This window comes from Hippocampus zosterae, chromosome 1 (genome assembly GCF_025434085.1).
Source record: "Hippocampus zosterae strain Florida chromosome 1, ASM2543408v3, whole genome shotgun sequence".
NCBI classification, from domain to species: Eukaryota; Metazoa; Chordata; class Actinopteri; order Syngnathiformes; family Syngnathidae; genus Hippocampus; species Hippocampus zosterae.
In genome coordinates, this window is record NC_067451.1 from 12472841 (window position 1) to 12488362 (window position 15522).

Sequence of the window (15522 nt, forward strand, 5' to 3'; positions counted from 1 at the left end):
TTTTTTCACCTTTTGTTTTCAATATTTCATATTCCTGCCTGTTTATGCCCTTTAATACAGCAGTATCAAAAATGATTTTTGTTATTATGTTCACACAAATCAGAATTTGTTCAATGTTTGCTCGTCCTGAAATTAAAATAGCCTCAATGATCCACAACAAAACAGCACACCAGCTTGTCCTGCATCACTGTTTTATTATTCTAACGTTACATGCTGTGAAAGTGATTACAGAACATGGTCTGTCTGCTACAAACAGTGTATTTAAACACACCAAAGAAAAGGCAGTCAGATGGGACACAATCAAGCGTGACGCAGCTGAAAGAGACATTTTCTTTTTTTTTTTTTTTTTTTTACTGCTAGTTGACTCATTCTTTGATTTGTCAGTCAATGGGCAAATTCCAGGCTTGGTAGAATCATGTGATAATCATGTGTGATGTGATGTATGAAGACGTGGTTTCTAGTCGTGACAGCCGCTCTTTATTCATTTGAAGCTTCACCGTTTGATTGAAAGTTGTTGTTTTTTTTTTTGTTTTTTTTTACATATCACTTCTCAACCAAAAGCGTGTATGATGACTTCAGATCCAAGCGACTGACCTGGGGGTCTCCATCGGGATTGCAAAGCAGCTGCAGGGTGGTGAAACGAACTCAGTGGCAGCTTGCGAGAAGCTCTCAGAGAAAGAGATAATAAAGCCAGTAGAGAATATTGACGAAAAGGAATGCCGTGGGGAAAACGGTGCGGGCATGGCGATCGATGTTGTGTGGATTTTTCACAATGAAGATGGACGCTGCCCTCCTCGAAGCATCCTTCACTGACGACAGGCCGCAACCCTGGCCTGTTTTTTTTGCCTTGTTTTCACCGGTGGCCTTTGTGTCACTGTTGTCTGGCTGTTCGGTTAGTTCCTCGGCGTGGGAGCTCACGTTGACAGAATTCTTCGGTTGGGTGGAGCTGACGATGGGGATGGAGCCGTTTCCACTGGACTCGTTGAACTCTCTCACAAGATCCTAAAACAAAAAAAGACTGTCGCTCTCAGCATGTGAGAATCACCCAAATATATTTTTGCTGAGGTTTGAGCTTGGCCCACCCTGTGCAAGTCCTCTATGGTTTGATGTTGCATGGTGTAGAAGTGAGCACACGCGTACTCCAACAGGGCACCAAAGATGAAGGTAAAGCAAATGCCCAGGTAGACATCTATGGCCTTAATGAAGCAATTGGCATTCGGTAGGGAGGTGCGAGCGCCCATCATCAGAGTCGTCATTGTCAGGACTGTAGTAACACCTATGAGCAGATCCGTTTCATGTCAGTGTAGCTCCATCGATCCACTTTCTTTTACCATCGTCCTCATTCGGGTCACGGAACTTTGACTGTGAGGTTGGTTTGGTTGGTTGCCAGCCAATCGCAGCCTTCCTAGTTCTTATACCTTCTCTATTAATCGGACTATAAGGTCTCCCGATTCAATTACATTTCGTCCAAGTAATTGAACTGCTGTCTGGGTGCTTGTATGGTAAGTATTGATTCAAGAGTCTCCTATTTAGTGTTATCCTGTATTGCCGTGTTCATTTAGTAAGGCATTTCACAAGAAGTGACCTTTGTAGTGCACAGCTCTGCGTTAACACATTACACATACATGTCCAAATAATTGTTAATCATTTTAAAGGGCGACGATACAGTGGACTAGTGATTAGCACATCTGGCTGTTATCAAACCTTCAATCAAATATATGGTGATTTTTTTTTCCCCAGACTAATTTCTCTGAAAATCACAATCCCTCTAACCCAAAGTGGATTACTGAACCAAATCTGATATTTCGATGAATCCGATCCCACTCATGTCAGTTTTTGTCTATCACGTCCAGTATAGTTTTGAGCTATAGGATCCTTGTTTTCTTAAGAACGTGGAAGTGCAGTCTTTTGGCAACGGATGCGACATTAGTGGAGCAACAAAAATACCGAACAAAATCTCACACATCAAAAATCTACATCAACAACTGAGAGTTATGTATATTGGTCTGTCGACGTTTTTATACTGCACTATGATACTTACACCTACTGTAAGTACAGTGCAACGCGGATTTTTTCAAACATGTAAAAAAAAAACTTTTTTATTTTTTTTACATATACATGGAGTACAGTACTGTATATAATAATAATAATAATAATAATACATTTTATTTGTGGGCGCCTTTCTAGAAACTCAAGGACACCTTACAACAAGCAGTTAAAATCACGAGTACAATGTTAAAAAACTACATCAAATAAGATAAGAAAAAATACAACAAAATAAATAAATAAAACAATGGCTTTATGGTCTGAGTGAATAGGCTTGTCGAAACAGATGTGTTTTGAGGCGGGATTTGAAATGTGTTAATGAGGCTGTATTACGAAGGTCAGCGGGGAGTGAGTTCCATAGCTGGGGAGCAGAGCGACTGAAGGCTCTATTTCCCATGGTGACGAGGCGAGCAGGGGGGACAGAGAGGAGGACAGAGGAGGAGGAACGAAGAGAGCGGACAGGCGTAGGAATATGGATGAGGTCAGATAGGTATGGAGGGGCTAGGTCATGAATGGATTTGAATGTGAGTAGCAGGATTTTATATTGAATGCGGTGTAAAATGGGAAGCCAGTGGAGATGTTGGAGGACAGGTGTAATATGGTTTATGTATGGCGTGAGTGTGATAATGCGGGCGGCTGAATTTTGGACCAGCTGAAGCTTATGGAGGGTTTTTTGAGGGAGACCAAACAGAAGGGAATTACAGTAATCGAGTCGCGAGGTGACGAGGGTGTGTACAAGTATAGCAGTGGACTGAGGAGTGAGAGAAGAGCGGAGCCGGTGGATGTTTCGAAGATGATAATATGCAGAACGAGTGATGTGGTTGATATGTGAGGTGAAGGAGAGGGTGCTATCAAGGATGACACCCAGACTCTTGACCTGAGGGGAGGGGGAGATGGAAGAGCTTTCGAAGGGAATGGAGAAGTTGTTTATTTTGTTTAGATTGGATTTAGTGCCTATAAGGAGGAATTCAGTTTTATTGCTATTCAGTTTGAGGAAATTTGAGGTGAACCAAGATTTTAATTCCTGCAGGCAGTTGGTTAGGGAGGATGGTGGAAGTACGGTATTAGGTTTGGTAGAGATGTAGAGCTGGGTGTCATCCGCGTAGCAATGAAAATGAATGTGATGTTTCCTGAAGATATTACCCACGGGAAGAAGATAGATTAGAAATAGCAATGGGCCAAGGACAGAACCCTGAGGAACACCTGAAGTGAGGGGAAAGGGGTGAGATCTAAAACGTTTGAGCTGGATAAACTGGGTGCGGTCAGAAAGATAGGAGCGGAACCAGGAGAGGTTGCTCTATGTGACTCGCTGTTGTTTTGCAGCTTCTCGTGGACCGTTTGCGGACCAAAAAAAAATTTTTTTTAACCTGTTTATGTTAATTGGACGCTACTTCGGGGATTTTCATTTATCGCGGGTGGTTTTGGTCCCCATTAACCGCGATAAATGAGGGATTACTGTATCTGTTAGAAAAGCTCATAAACAAAATAAATTTCTTGTGTGTAACGTCATCATTAATTTGGAACATAAAAGGTATCAACGAACAGAATCTTAAGGCATGCAAGCAAACGATTCCAAGGGTTCAAATAACTGCAAACCAGTTCTCAAAAATAACCGCTTTTCGATTTCCATCCCTATATGTGTTGGTGATGAATCTGTTACTAACCAATGCAGGTCCTGGCTGGTACAGAGGACTGGCTGATCCAGAACGAGACCCAGGAGAGAACCACCAAGAGAGTAGAGGGAACATATGTTTCCAAGATAAAGAACAACACGTTTCTGCGCAGTGCAAAATGCAGCACTAGCTTGGGGTAGTGTCCTGTGAATGACGACACACACACACACATATATATGTATATATATATATATATATATATATATATATATATATATATATATACACACATGAACCCTTTAGAAATGTATAATAATTCCCAAGTGTACTGCATGTAGCAGACGGACCAGTCTCGTACACAGCCTCCGACACAGATGTGTAGTAGCTCTCCACGCTATACTGAGCCAGCCGCAGTGTATCCAGACCCTTCACTGAATCGTTCCCTCTGGTCCAGAAAAAAACAACATCCTGCAGGTTGTAGCCCCCTGAATAGACACACACCAAAACACGATTCTCTTTTCTGAGTTTTGTATACTCCGAGCCAAGTGCAACCCTTTTGTAGTCAGTGTAATACTTACAAAAAGGATTATTGGAATGATGATGATGATGATATGGAGGAAAGTGGTGAAGAGGATGGTGGATGTCAGTGAGTTGGAGTTGCGGTTACTCACAGCTTTCTAGCTGCAGGGTGCACACCTGTCTGTCCATAGGGTATTTGGTCAGGTCCATGTTGCAGGCGATGGTAGCCGTGATGCTGTTGAGACAACATTGGCCGGTTGGTGTGTACATTTTTTTTTCTTTTTCAAGAAAGCGACAGGGTCTATGTGAGAATGTCTGAATTTATGTGCAGGACATGTCATACGTAATATTGTTTTGGTCCATGTTTAGGTTTCACTATTTAACGTAGATTAGTGAGAGTGAAAGTCAACCTCAGTTGTTCATGTAAAATGCAAATACAAGGTATCAGGTATTTTGAATACCGTATTTTCCGCACTATAAGGCGCACCTAAAGTAATTCAGTCGGTCACTTTTGGCTTAGATAGTGTATCAATTGCTGCAGTTTCATGACCAACTGTGATTCTAATAAAACCTCAGAGACATTCCTGAGCACTTCAATATGACATTTTTTGCTCACTCACCCTTGCATGCCATTTAGTAAATGTACAAAAGCTCTTTTGGTCCATATGGCCGATGTGTTGTGGTTGTGAAGCAAATTGGAGGATGTACCGAAGCGCGTAGAGAACGGTCCCGTTGCTGAAGATGCGTATGAGCCGGTTTTCCACCGTTACATCATGCAAGAAGGAGCGCTTTGAGTCAGGAATAAAGGTGTCGGGGATCCAAAGAAGAGACACTAGGCGTCCATCCACACTGACACTCTCGTTCCCTGGGAACACGAGTCTGGAATCGCGCCACCGTTGGCGTAGGAAGATAGTTGCAGTATAGTCCTGGAAAGAAACACCTTGGTGTATGAAATCAGCAACAGTTTTTTTTTTCATTGCCTCATTCGCATGGAAGACGCATCCCACTGAAAAATAATAGGCCGAGTATTGTACCATATTGATTTCAGAGATGGCATCGATGCTTGCAATGTCAAGACTCATCCCAATTTCCACAGGACCCTCTGTCAGAGAGACACAGGAAGCTTTTTCAACCAATGAATGGACAAAACCAACTGATCAAACTTGATTGTACCATTGAAATTGGGTCTTAGGTAGCGGTTGTATCCTTTCATCAGCTTCTGAATGGTTGGCAGGAGCTGTGAGTCGTTCCATTCACCCCAGCGATGGCTGGAGAACATGCAAGCACTGGAGACCACAGAGAGAAATGTGAAATCAATTTCAGCACTCTCGGTGGCCCAAAGTGTGGAGCCGGGGTGTCTCACCCGAGTGTGAAGGTCAGGCACATGCCCAGCGGCGTAGGCAGTTGGACAAGCATTTTGGATCAGCAGCTGAGCAACAACAAATGTGAAGAAATACTCTTTGTCCGTAAATCATTGTACAGACTGTATTTACAGTAGGATGTCATAGATTTGTGTGTGTGTGTGGGGGCTGGGGGATATTCTCTTATTTGGAATTTGATGCACAAAAGCTGTACATTTCCTTTTAACATTCACTAATTGTTGGGAAACTGAGAATACTAATTATTGAAGCTTCGAAATTGGAATTATTTCCCTGTTCTTTCAACTTCAATTGCTCAACAGTACACGGTCTTGTTTTTATATTTTACAATTTCAATGGGAAACAGGGCTGGACTGCTGGTAGGCCAGTCTCGCACTTTCTTCTTGCAAGGTCATACTGTTGTAACACGTTCAGAATGTGGCTTGGCATTTTCTTACTGATATACGCAGGGACATCCCTGACAAAAACATGAAGTTAGGGTTCGGGGTTAGGGTTGGTGTTAAGGTTAGGGGTTAGGGCTAATGTTAGGTTAGGGTTAAGGGTGCAGGTTTGGGTTGGCGTTCGGGTTAGGCAGTTAGGGTTAGGGTTAGAATTAGGGGTTTACGGCTTCGGTTTCTGGTTAGCGTTTGGGATTATCGGGGTTTGGGTTTCGGTTAGGGTTAGCTTAGGGTTATGATTTTTGCCCAAACACTTATATCAGACATCTGGTGAATGATTTTATTTGATTATTTGTCATGTCGCAGGCTGCTAAAAAATGGATTGCGAGTCGCAAATGGCCCCTGGAACCTAGTTTGTGTCGCGCTGATCTACACTTATGGAGCAACATGGTCTTGTCCATGTCTTGTTCAGGGAAAGCAAGACAACGAAACAAATTCCCATTACACTAGTCCTGCATACTGTATGTAATTAGGACATGATATCCGTGAAGAGGAATGACTATTAAATCATTGTTTTGTTTTCTTGCTTGCAAGTTTCACAAGACAGGGAAAGTGTCGCCTGCTGATTCGTGGAGCGGTTGCCTCATGGTTTATTCACAAACCTAGTCCCATAACTAATTGTATTGCTAACTCATCAAGGATTTGCCTTTGTGTGATGAGTGATGCACGTCCCCTAAATGAATCTCCCTGTCACTAATAGACTTCATCCTCTCATAATAAAAATGGCAAAGGTTTTTTTTTTTTTGGTTTTGTTTTCCAGCAATTCCCAAATATGTGGTCCGGCTGCAGTCTTACTTAAGGGAAAGCATCTATGTATTATTCACGAATTGGTGCCATTTTAAACGATGTTTATGGCAACAATGATTTCCCTTGCTAATGGGTGTTATGAGAGTGAAGACGGATGAGGTGTAATTTGTTACTCTGCAGTCAGCTATGATTAATTCATGCCCACATTTTGTATACTGTTTTTGCTCCTCTGGTTTATCTTCCTAGCTCTTTCTTTGTGTTGCTCCCCTTTTTCCTCGAGATGCTTTTTACTTCCTCAAATGCATAAAATACCCCATGTGCATGCATGTCTACCACTACGGTAATGTTTTTTTTTTTTTACACTAAACCAAGAAAGTTTCGTCAATTGCTTGATTGATATTTCTTTTCTCTCTTTTCTTACCTGTTTGTGTATGCACCGAAGATCTTCCGGATTTCTTTGTCCACCTTGTTCTTCTTTGCCCTCCTTTCTTTGTTTCGTCTTCCAATTTTTTTTTTCTGGAAAATAGATGAGTCTTTTTAACCTCTTATGGTCGCATCCAAATGTCAGTCCATCAATGAAGCTCTCCTTTGGTCCCGGCGTGCTGGTAATGTTGCTTGTTTGAGTGTCTGTACATCTCCCCACATCTCTGCACAGCTGCTGTCATCTCCCAACAGAGCTGTTGTATTATAGCCCGCTCCTTCCTCCTTTCCCCTCTCTCTTTTGCAACACATCCCTTTCGCTCATGCCTCACTCACCTCCACTCTCAAATGAACATTAAGCGAAAGTACAAAGGCACCTCCGATCTTATCTAATCCTCTGAAGCACGTCTCAACTCTAAATCTGCTCCCTTGCATCACTGTCATGATGTGAATGTTTCTCTTTTGTCATATTTAGGGTTTGTAACACAAGTCCCTTAATTAAAGATTTTGCAAAATAGTGACATCAGTCTGACCAGAGTACCTGTCAATAATCCCTCGTTTGCCTTGATCGGAATGCTGACCAGGGAGGAAATTGTGGCTAAATCTAATTTTTTTTAATGACTGCGTTAGAGGCGACATATTCCAGAAGTAGGATCAAAGGGTAAGAGAAGTAAAGAGAAGGCACTGACGTTGATTCAAAGCTAGGTGTATTGTGGAACTCGTAACGATGAAGTCTGATCGTTTTTCATCAGCCTGTCTTTGTTCAAGTCACTCTTTGTCACGTTTGTCGACAATATAGTTGCTTTTTTTGGGCCACATGGGAACTATGATAGTGCTCTTTTGCTGCCAAGGTTGCTGTCCTCCAACATCACAGATTGATGATGTACTTTGTTTATCGGAGCGCAGGTGAGTTTCATGTTGTCTTGGATCCTGTGAAACCACTGTTTGAGGCATCTACAAGTAAGCAGACACAGAATAGATTTGTGGTGGGGAAGGAAATTACATTATAAATTCTCCAACCAATTGCTCACAGTCACACATCTAACATTTTTTTTTTTTGGAGGGTGATGATCGAACTGGCTGTTTGCACTTCCCGATGAACTCCTTATTTTCCTCTTCACAATAATTGTGCCACTGACTTCAAGGATCTCAGTGAGTCACGTCTTCAGATATTTCCCTTCTTCAGTCTTCTCTGCTGTTTTTTTTTTTAGAGTCTGTGCACTTTTGCGAAGGAAGCACAAAATATCTTTGGAATGAGAAACAACTTAATAGTAATTAACGTAATTAAGAAGAGGAGAGCTCATAAGCCTGACAATTTGACAGCTGAATACTGTTTATTTCGGTAGGAGGAGGGGATGTATTTGTGTTACTAGTTTGTGAATAATTATGGTCTAAGCAGAGATGTCAGCTAGGCAGATAAGTCACTATGTGTGCGTGCGCGTGCGTGAGTGTGCGTGTGTGTGCGCGCGCACGCCAGAAAATATATTTCAATGGATTTTATTTTCTCACTTTGACATCTTTATCACAGTGTTTCACCATCCCGTAGATCGCTTGTTATCTTAAATCTTTTTCATCTTCATATGATTTATGCCTTCTTTTGGTTTCCTCATTTAGTGGTTGTATATTCCCGAAGTACCATGATTGAATCATTTTAATTCTAGATATCATCTATATATTTGCAATAGACACCGACTCAAATTAGAGATACAGTCAAAATCGAACATCCGCACACAACTAACGCAGTGCCAAGGTGAATGGAGCTGAGATGATCAAAGAATTTCTCTCTCTCTCTCTCTCTCTCTCTCTCTCTCTCTTTCTCTTGGAGTATTTATGTGTGTCTCTAGTATGACTAAGCGATGATGAGGTCACTGCATTTCACATAACATTGCCCTCATCTTTGCATTAGTACCAGTGAAAGGAAACATTCCTGCCCACGCACTGGCCCGGTGATTTGCCATTATGTGACAAATGAAAAGGCCATAGGATGTAGTGCACGGGACAGGGATGAATTATTCTGATAAAGGTAATTGATGATCTGAAGTCAATCCCTGATGATTTTTGGAAGAAGAGTCAATTCCAGGGTACATATTGGAATGTGGAATGAAACCAAAGTACCAAAAACAAAACAAAAAAAAAAACAACGTAAAAACATTTTCAACATGACTTCTGCTTTTTAATTACCCCTACCAAAATCGTGAGTGACATTTGCAGCGCTGGCAATAATGTGACTCCCTCCTACCGACCTGAATTACCTACCAAACACCTCACCCTCATTCCAGTCCCACTGAAATCTGGTATTTATGGATTGAATGACTACAGGCCTGTCAGTCTGGCATCTTTTGTCATTAAGTTTTTTTGAACGCATTGTGTTGGACCACCTGAAGAGTTGGTATTTGAAACATGGACCTTTGAACTGAGAGGCCAATGTGCTAACCAGTCAGCCATTATGGCGCCCTTCAGTCGGTATTTTAATACTTCTAAATAGTGCCATCACATCAGGAAACAACCACCGCCCCATCCATCCATCCATTTTCCGATCCGCTTGGAATTCGAGGCCCTCGGGACCTCAAGTGGCAAGTCAAAATCAACTCTATCAGCAAAACGGCTCAAAAAGGACGCCACATTTGTGTCTCAGACCAAGACGAAGAAAGAGCCTATATAGCTGCCGACTTGTTTCATTTTACACTAACATAACACCGGATCATCTACAAATCACATATATTAAGCTCACTCCTGTAGTGACTGATTTTAAGCTACGCTGCCCCTTTATTAACTCACTCATCTACTGAAAGTCACTGTTTTTGTCAGAAATATGACTTGTAGAGATGTTAATCTTTATCTTCAGTGGCATGCGGACAAATCAAAATGTCGCTGGTGCAATGTGATAAAGCAAGAACTGTTTGAGTGAGTGATCGCTACAGTTAATTTGTTTTCATGAGAGAATCCCCTTTACCAGATAATAATCTGTTTGGCTATTTCAAGTTCACCCATGCGTAAATGTTTTATGGAACAACAACAGCAGAAAATCCCGCCTCGGTAACAGGTGGCAAAATGTTAAAATTGCAACATCTGCGTTTATCAATGACATCATGCACAGGGTTTCACACAATTGTTTCCTTACAGTACAGTCATGGTGTGTACCAATGGAAATAGCTTACGCGAAAGAGCACTAAATACTTCGGTAGCTAAAAGGATCTGCACATCACCTTCCACACTGCAGTGTCCGTCGAGCGGTATTTCTCTCTCACTGTTGTTAATTTAGTCGCACACTCTGATATCCAAAGCAGCTGTGCCATTCTGTCGTTAAATGGCTCAATCTGGCGTGTTGTTTGGAGTCCAGGTTTGTGTTCAAAATAGAATTGAACCACGAGCCTGACTTTCAATGGTTGGTTCGGCATCGTAACTATGAACTGGGTTTTGGCCAGAAAATTTACTAAGCCTGGTGTAAGAGAAGCTAGATATTTCATTTTCGTCAGCGTACTGAGTATACATTATTAATTGGTAGGCCTGTTGTGATAACATTTTTCTGTGGATGATATATTTACCCAGAAACAAACATGATAAATGATATTACTGTTTGTTCTCTTGTTTTTTTAATGCCACTGATAAATTGATGATGTTACAGAAAAAATATTTAATGTAGATTTTCTTTAAGTGTAATTATATTTCAATTGTCAAAGTGAAGGACCGCTTGTATTGAAATGTGAAGCCTTGCTCTTTGAATTACTGTTAATATAAATATATGTTAATGTTTTTAATCCTAGAGGAGCTGACATCTACTTTGAGAGTTTCCCTCTGACCTCTTTGTAAAGTGTTAAGGAGTCTAGACACCTTCTTGTTCACATGGACCCTGCGTGTATTCAGGTAATGATGGACAGCCCAAAAAAGCCTTCTGTTGGACTTGAATGTCTACAATTCAAGTAAAAGGAAAAGTTTACTTTTGATAACTGAAATTCTATTTTGCCCTTCCCCAAGCTTAGGTGTTGGACTACTTTGATTATGAGCCAACCATTCAGAATTCAAAAGTTCAGCAGCAATTGGATGGAACACTCCATCAGTAATTCCGTCAGTATTGTGTATAGGGATAGTTCCATGAGCAATGATACATGACGAAATTCTATAAGCGTGTTTGCCACAAGGGGAAGCGTTAACAGCACTGTGATGCGGCGTGCAAGCAGAAAGATAAATGTTATAGGAGAGAGAGAGCTACCTGGAACAGCCTGTACTCTCCTTTCCATTTTGTTACCAAAAAGCACATATCTTGCCTCAACTTCTGTTTCTCTCTCCACGAGTTGCATCTGTTTAAAACAAGAACATTATGCTCTCCATTTGTTACTGTACTATGTAAGAAATTGTTTTAAAAGTTGAAGCATAAGCTCACTAACTGCGTGCTGGAGTTAATCAGAATGTTCATAAGCCTCACACCCTGAATGCTGACAAATGTCATAATAGTCCATTGCTTAAATGGGCCCATTGACTGCCTCATTAAAAAACACAGCATGGATATAGAAGTGGTTTGCAACAACCCCCCACCCCCACTCTTTTTTTCTATTCATGTTTATGGTCCACAGGTTCACATTCAACTCACATCTGATGGAGGAATTTCAGCAATCGCATCTAATCAAAGTGAGTGCAGTGTTCATCCCAGACTCTCGCTGCTCCAGTCTGCTTTTATCAAGCTGCTGAAGTGTGTATCCATCAACTGGCTCCTGCGGGATCCTGCACAGTGTCAGCTCATCTAATCAACCATAACCGTGGCAACTAACAGGGAAAATTGACAAATCAAGGCATCTGCTTTACCTTCTCTTTGACCCCCATCAGCTTTTGCTCTCATTTTGCACCTCTCATGTTCAATAAAAATTAGTTTTCCGCCCCATTATTTCACCATCTCTTCTCTACCCGCCTCTAGCCAGTAAAAGTCGTGTCCCTTTTGCCTCTCTGCTTGAAATTCAGATGAGCCGAGTGTCAGGTGTACTTATTGTCCAGAGCAGCTCATTCATTCCGTAGGATGGACAACGGGGAATTTGTTAGCATGTCGCGCTCTGAAGGGCTCCTGTTCCTCGGGAGGAATAAAATGGTGACTGTTGCCTTAACTAACATTTCCATTGTCTTAGCGCAAGGGTAGGGACCTCCGGTTCCTCGAGAACCATATCCTGCCTGTTTCCGATCCCTCCCGACTCCATCACACCTGATTTAATTAATCAACTCATCAGCAAGCTCTGTAGAGGCCTGAAATGATCATGAATAATTGAAGTTCCCTACCCTGTATTAAAGAATTCTATCAGTCATTGCGATACTGGATAAATGTGACAAGAAAACTATCCGTCTGCGTAATATGAAACGTTTGTTGATATAAAGTTTTGTGTGGTAATATTAGAACATGGTGTTTTATCCTACAAAGTACATTGTGGCGGATGAACCACATAGCCTTTGACAGAAGAACTGAAGAGATATTGCCACCTGCATTATGAACAGTATATTTAGGAGATTTTTTCATATTCATGAAGGGAGGGCCATGAATAAGAAAAAAGAAATATATTACATGCAAAATTGTGTACATATTGAAGGATAAAAATATCAATCTCATGGAACGGTTGTGTTATTGCAACATAATTATTGTGTTTATTGAATCGCAAGGTACACATAGACAAACAATCATTTGCGCTCACAATCACGCTTTAGGATAATCTTACTTTTCATTTTTTGGAATGTGGGAGGAAACCGGAGTACCCGCAGAAAACCCACACAGACACGGGGAGAACAAGCAATTTCCATACAGCAAGTCCAGGGCCGCATCCGAAACCATGAACTCTGCATTGTGAGGCAGACGTACTAACGTGTTGAGCATTGTGCCACCTTGTTGCAGAACAATACAATAAAAAAAACATAACAGAGTATTTCTTTACATTCCTAATTTATAATATCATCGGCTATCGTCTCTCTATAAGCCAATCATAATGGAATTATTGTTTAAAATGAAAAATTAATAAGTTGTTAACTTACATTTAAATACATTTTGCATACTCATTAAATATGGCTTCATCCACAATGACTGGAAAAATATATGTAACATTCATTCATTCCAATTTGATTCCTCCACGTGGACTTGGCGTTAAGTCAAAAGTGAAGCAGGTTTGTCTGAACTGTCCACCGGGAGCAATTTGGCCCTCTCTGTGTCTGCATGAGCGGACCACTCAAAAGAGATCTGCTGGACTGTTGATAACTGTCGAGGGATTTGTCCTGCAGCAAATTCCGGAATAGACGCAGAGACTCCTCCACCCACACATATGCACATTTACATATCCTATCTTTCCCGTTTTTCCACATTACCAAGGACACCGATTTGTATGCACCAGTTAATGTACTCAGAAATGGATGAAAAGCCCAGTGGAAAATGGAAGCATCTGACGACCAGTCTGGCCAGCAAACACGAGCGTGACGTCGCAGGCATAATAATTCAGGCACATGGCTGCTACTTTGGTGTGTAACAATCTTTGGGAGTTTCATGATGAATGCCTGGACACTTCAACAAATTGACAGTCCCTCGCCTACTCCCACATCAGTGTGCATGATGCAAATTTCCTGTGTGAGGCAGTAGCCCATCTCCATCTGCACATGGTCGTTCTTTCAGGAATCAAGCCCTGTTTTGCTCCCTAAGAGCCAAGCAATCTATTGTTTGATCAGATTGTTGCCGATACACTGCAAGAGTGTTTGAATCTGCGTGCTGCTTCATGGGCACTTATGCAAAGTGCTGCCAGTTTGATCAAACTTCTGAAATTTTGCTGAAGACTGGATTTGAGCGGACTAAACAGCTTGAAGCTGCTCTCCATTTTGGGTGCGTTTTATGTGCTGAGTTTTGAAGTAATACACATTATTTTCAGAACTTTTCTGAACTCTAATATGAAAACAAGATGGTACCGTAATTGAGGAAAAGAGATCACGCTTGTAGTGGCCTGGATTGCTATAGAGTGGAACACTGCTAAATTTTTAAAAACAGATTGAGGTTCATGTCCTGGTTCATGTCCTTATTCTAGGGGTTACCAAACGTTTTGAAGCTGAGAACTATTTCATGGCTGCTGATTAACACTAAGCCTTCTGACCTCTAAAATTACACATTTGTTCAAATTACCTTTAATGATGTTTTCAGAAATTGCTGATGGTGTAGTGGTACACTCACTCGCATGACTTGAGTACATGCAGACTGGGATCGGTTCCCACTTTGTGACGGGGTGGATGTGGGTGTGAATGGTCATTTGTCTCTGTATGATCCCTTTGACTGAGTGGCGACCAGTTCAGGGTGTGCCGTCTGCTTTCTGCTTGAATTCAGCTGGGATAGACTCCAGCAACTCCCCGCGACCCTGTTCAGGTTGTTGAAAAGGGATGGATAATTTGTAAATAATAATTATTTTTTTATTTATATGATTGTGGAGAGATGGATGGAGGGTGAGAGACAAGATTTAAAAAAAAAATCATCTGCTATCAGCACTTGTGCTCAGTTTGATTTGATGAAACAGCGGCCTCTGCTGCCTCAAAATGTACCTACATGGTTCATTGTGTTTGCACACATTCTGTACCAGCGACACTGGTCCACCCAGTGTTCAGAATTGAGAAGATTGACGTTAATAGGTTTAGCACGACCAAATTAAAATGGTGGTAAAAGGGTGAATTCTTGTGCAATAAATCTCATGTGTTACTACAATTCGGCTTTTACCAGCCAAGCCCAAATTAGAAGATGCAAAAAAAAAATGTTGAGGGACCATTATTCCCTTTCGTCATTATTTTCCTGACTTTGACAAATGTTAGCAACATGTACTGCAAACCAAGATGTGTTTTGTGCGATTCGTATTGAGAGCTCAATTGCTCACCTAAGTGTTTTCAACAACTCGCTTGTAGGTTTGAATATCAGTGTTGACAGCTATTTATCATATGTGTCAGTCCAATGATGGACAAGTGATCAGTCTACGCTCTGGGATGACACACTTTTTGTCCTCTCGGACAGGCTAAAGTGGGGAAAATGGCTAGACAGACTCACAGTGGGAACAGGACAACAATCCAAGCATCTCCTTCCCATGTTTGCTCAGTCCTTATATTAAGTTTATGAGCTCTCACCTCCAGTCACCAGGTAGACCCACACAAGGACTAGATGAGTAGCCAACATGCCTGCTCTAAAAATAGCGTGTGATTTCCTTGGAATGTTTCGGGAATGACGGGCCTTTCGTTCCATCTCACTATTGGTCAATGCCAAGGAATCCATTGACATTCAAAATTGCGGGTGAGCAAATTTGGTTTGGATAGGTTTTGGAAAATTCCAGCCTGGCCTTGCGTCTTCCGTTACAGCTTTCAAAATGCTTCTGTTGTTTT

General features: G+C 41.5%; 2 protein-coding genes across 2 annotated transcripts in view; one reads left to right on the plus strand and one right to left on the minus strand.

The window, feature by feature from the left end:
* The window catches only part of ablim3 (actin binding LIM protein family, member 3), an 89394-nt gene extending 81493 nt beyond the window's left edge, over window positions 1–7901 (plus strand). Inside the window, exon 17 of the mRNA XM_052057845.1 lies at window positions 7840–7901. Coding sequence (XP_051913805.1) covers window positions 7840–7886 — 47 coding nt within the window. The 3' untranslated portion in view covers window positions 7887–7901. The remainder of the gene's footprint in view (window positions 1–7839) is intronic.
* gabrp (gamma-aminobutyric acid type A receptor subunit pi) lies at window positions 328–7527 on the minus strand. Its single transcript, XM_052057975.1, has 10 exons — window positions 7163–7527; window positions 5542–5607; window positions 5352–5464; window positions 5213–5280; window positions 4887–5104; window positions 4331–4413; window positions 4007–4144; window positions 3711–3863; window positions 1083–1276; window positions 328–1002 (listed from the first exon to the last, which is right to left on the minus strand). Exons 2-10 carry the CDS (start codon window positions 5592–5594, stop codon window positions 670–672), a joined length of 1353 nt encoding a protein of 450 aa, XP_051913935.1. The 5' UTR covers window positions 5595–5607; window positions 7163–7527; the 3' UTR covers window positions 328–669.
* Window positions 7902–15522: the final 7621 nt, after the last annotated feature.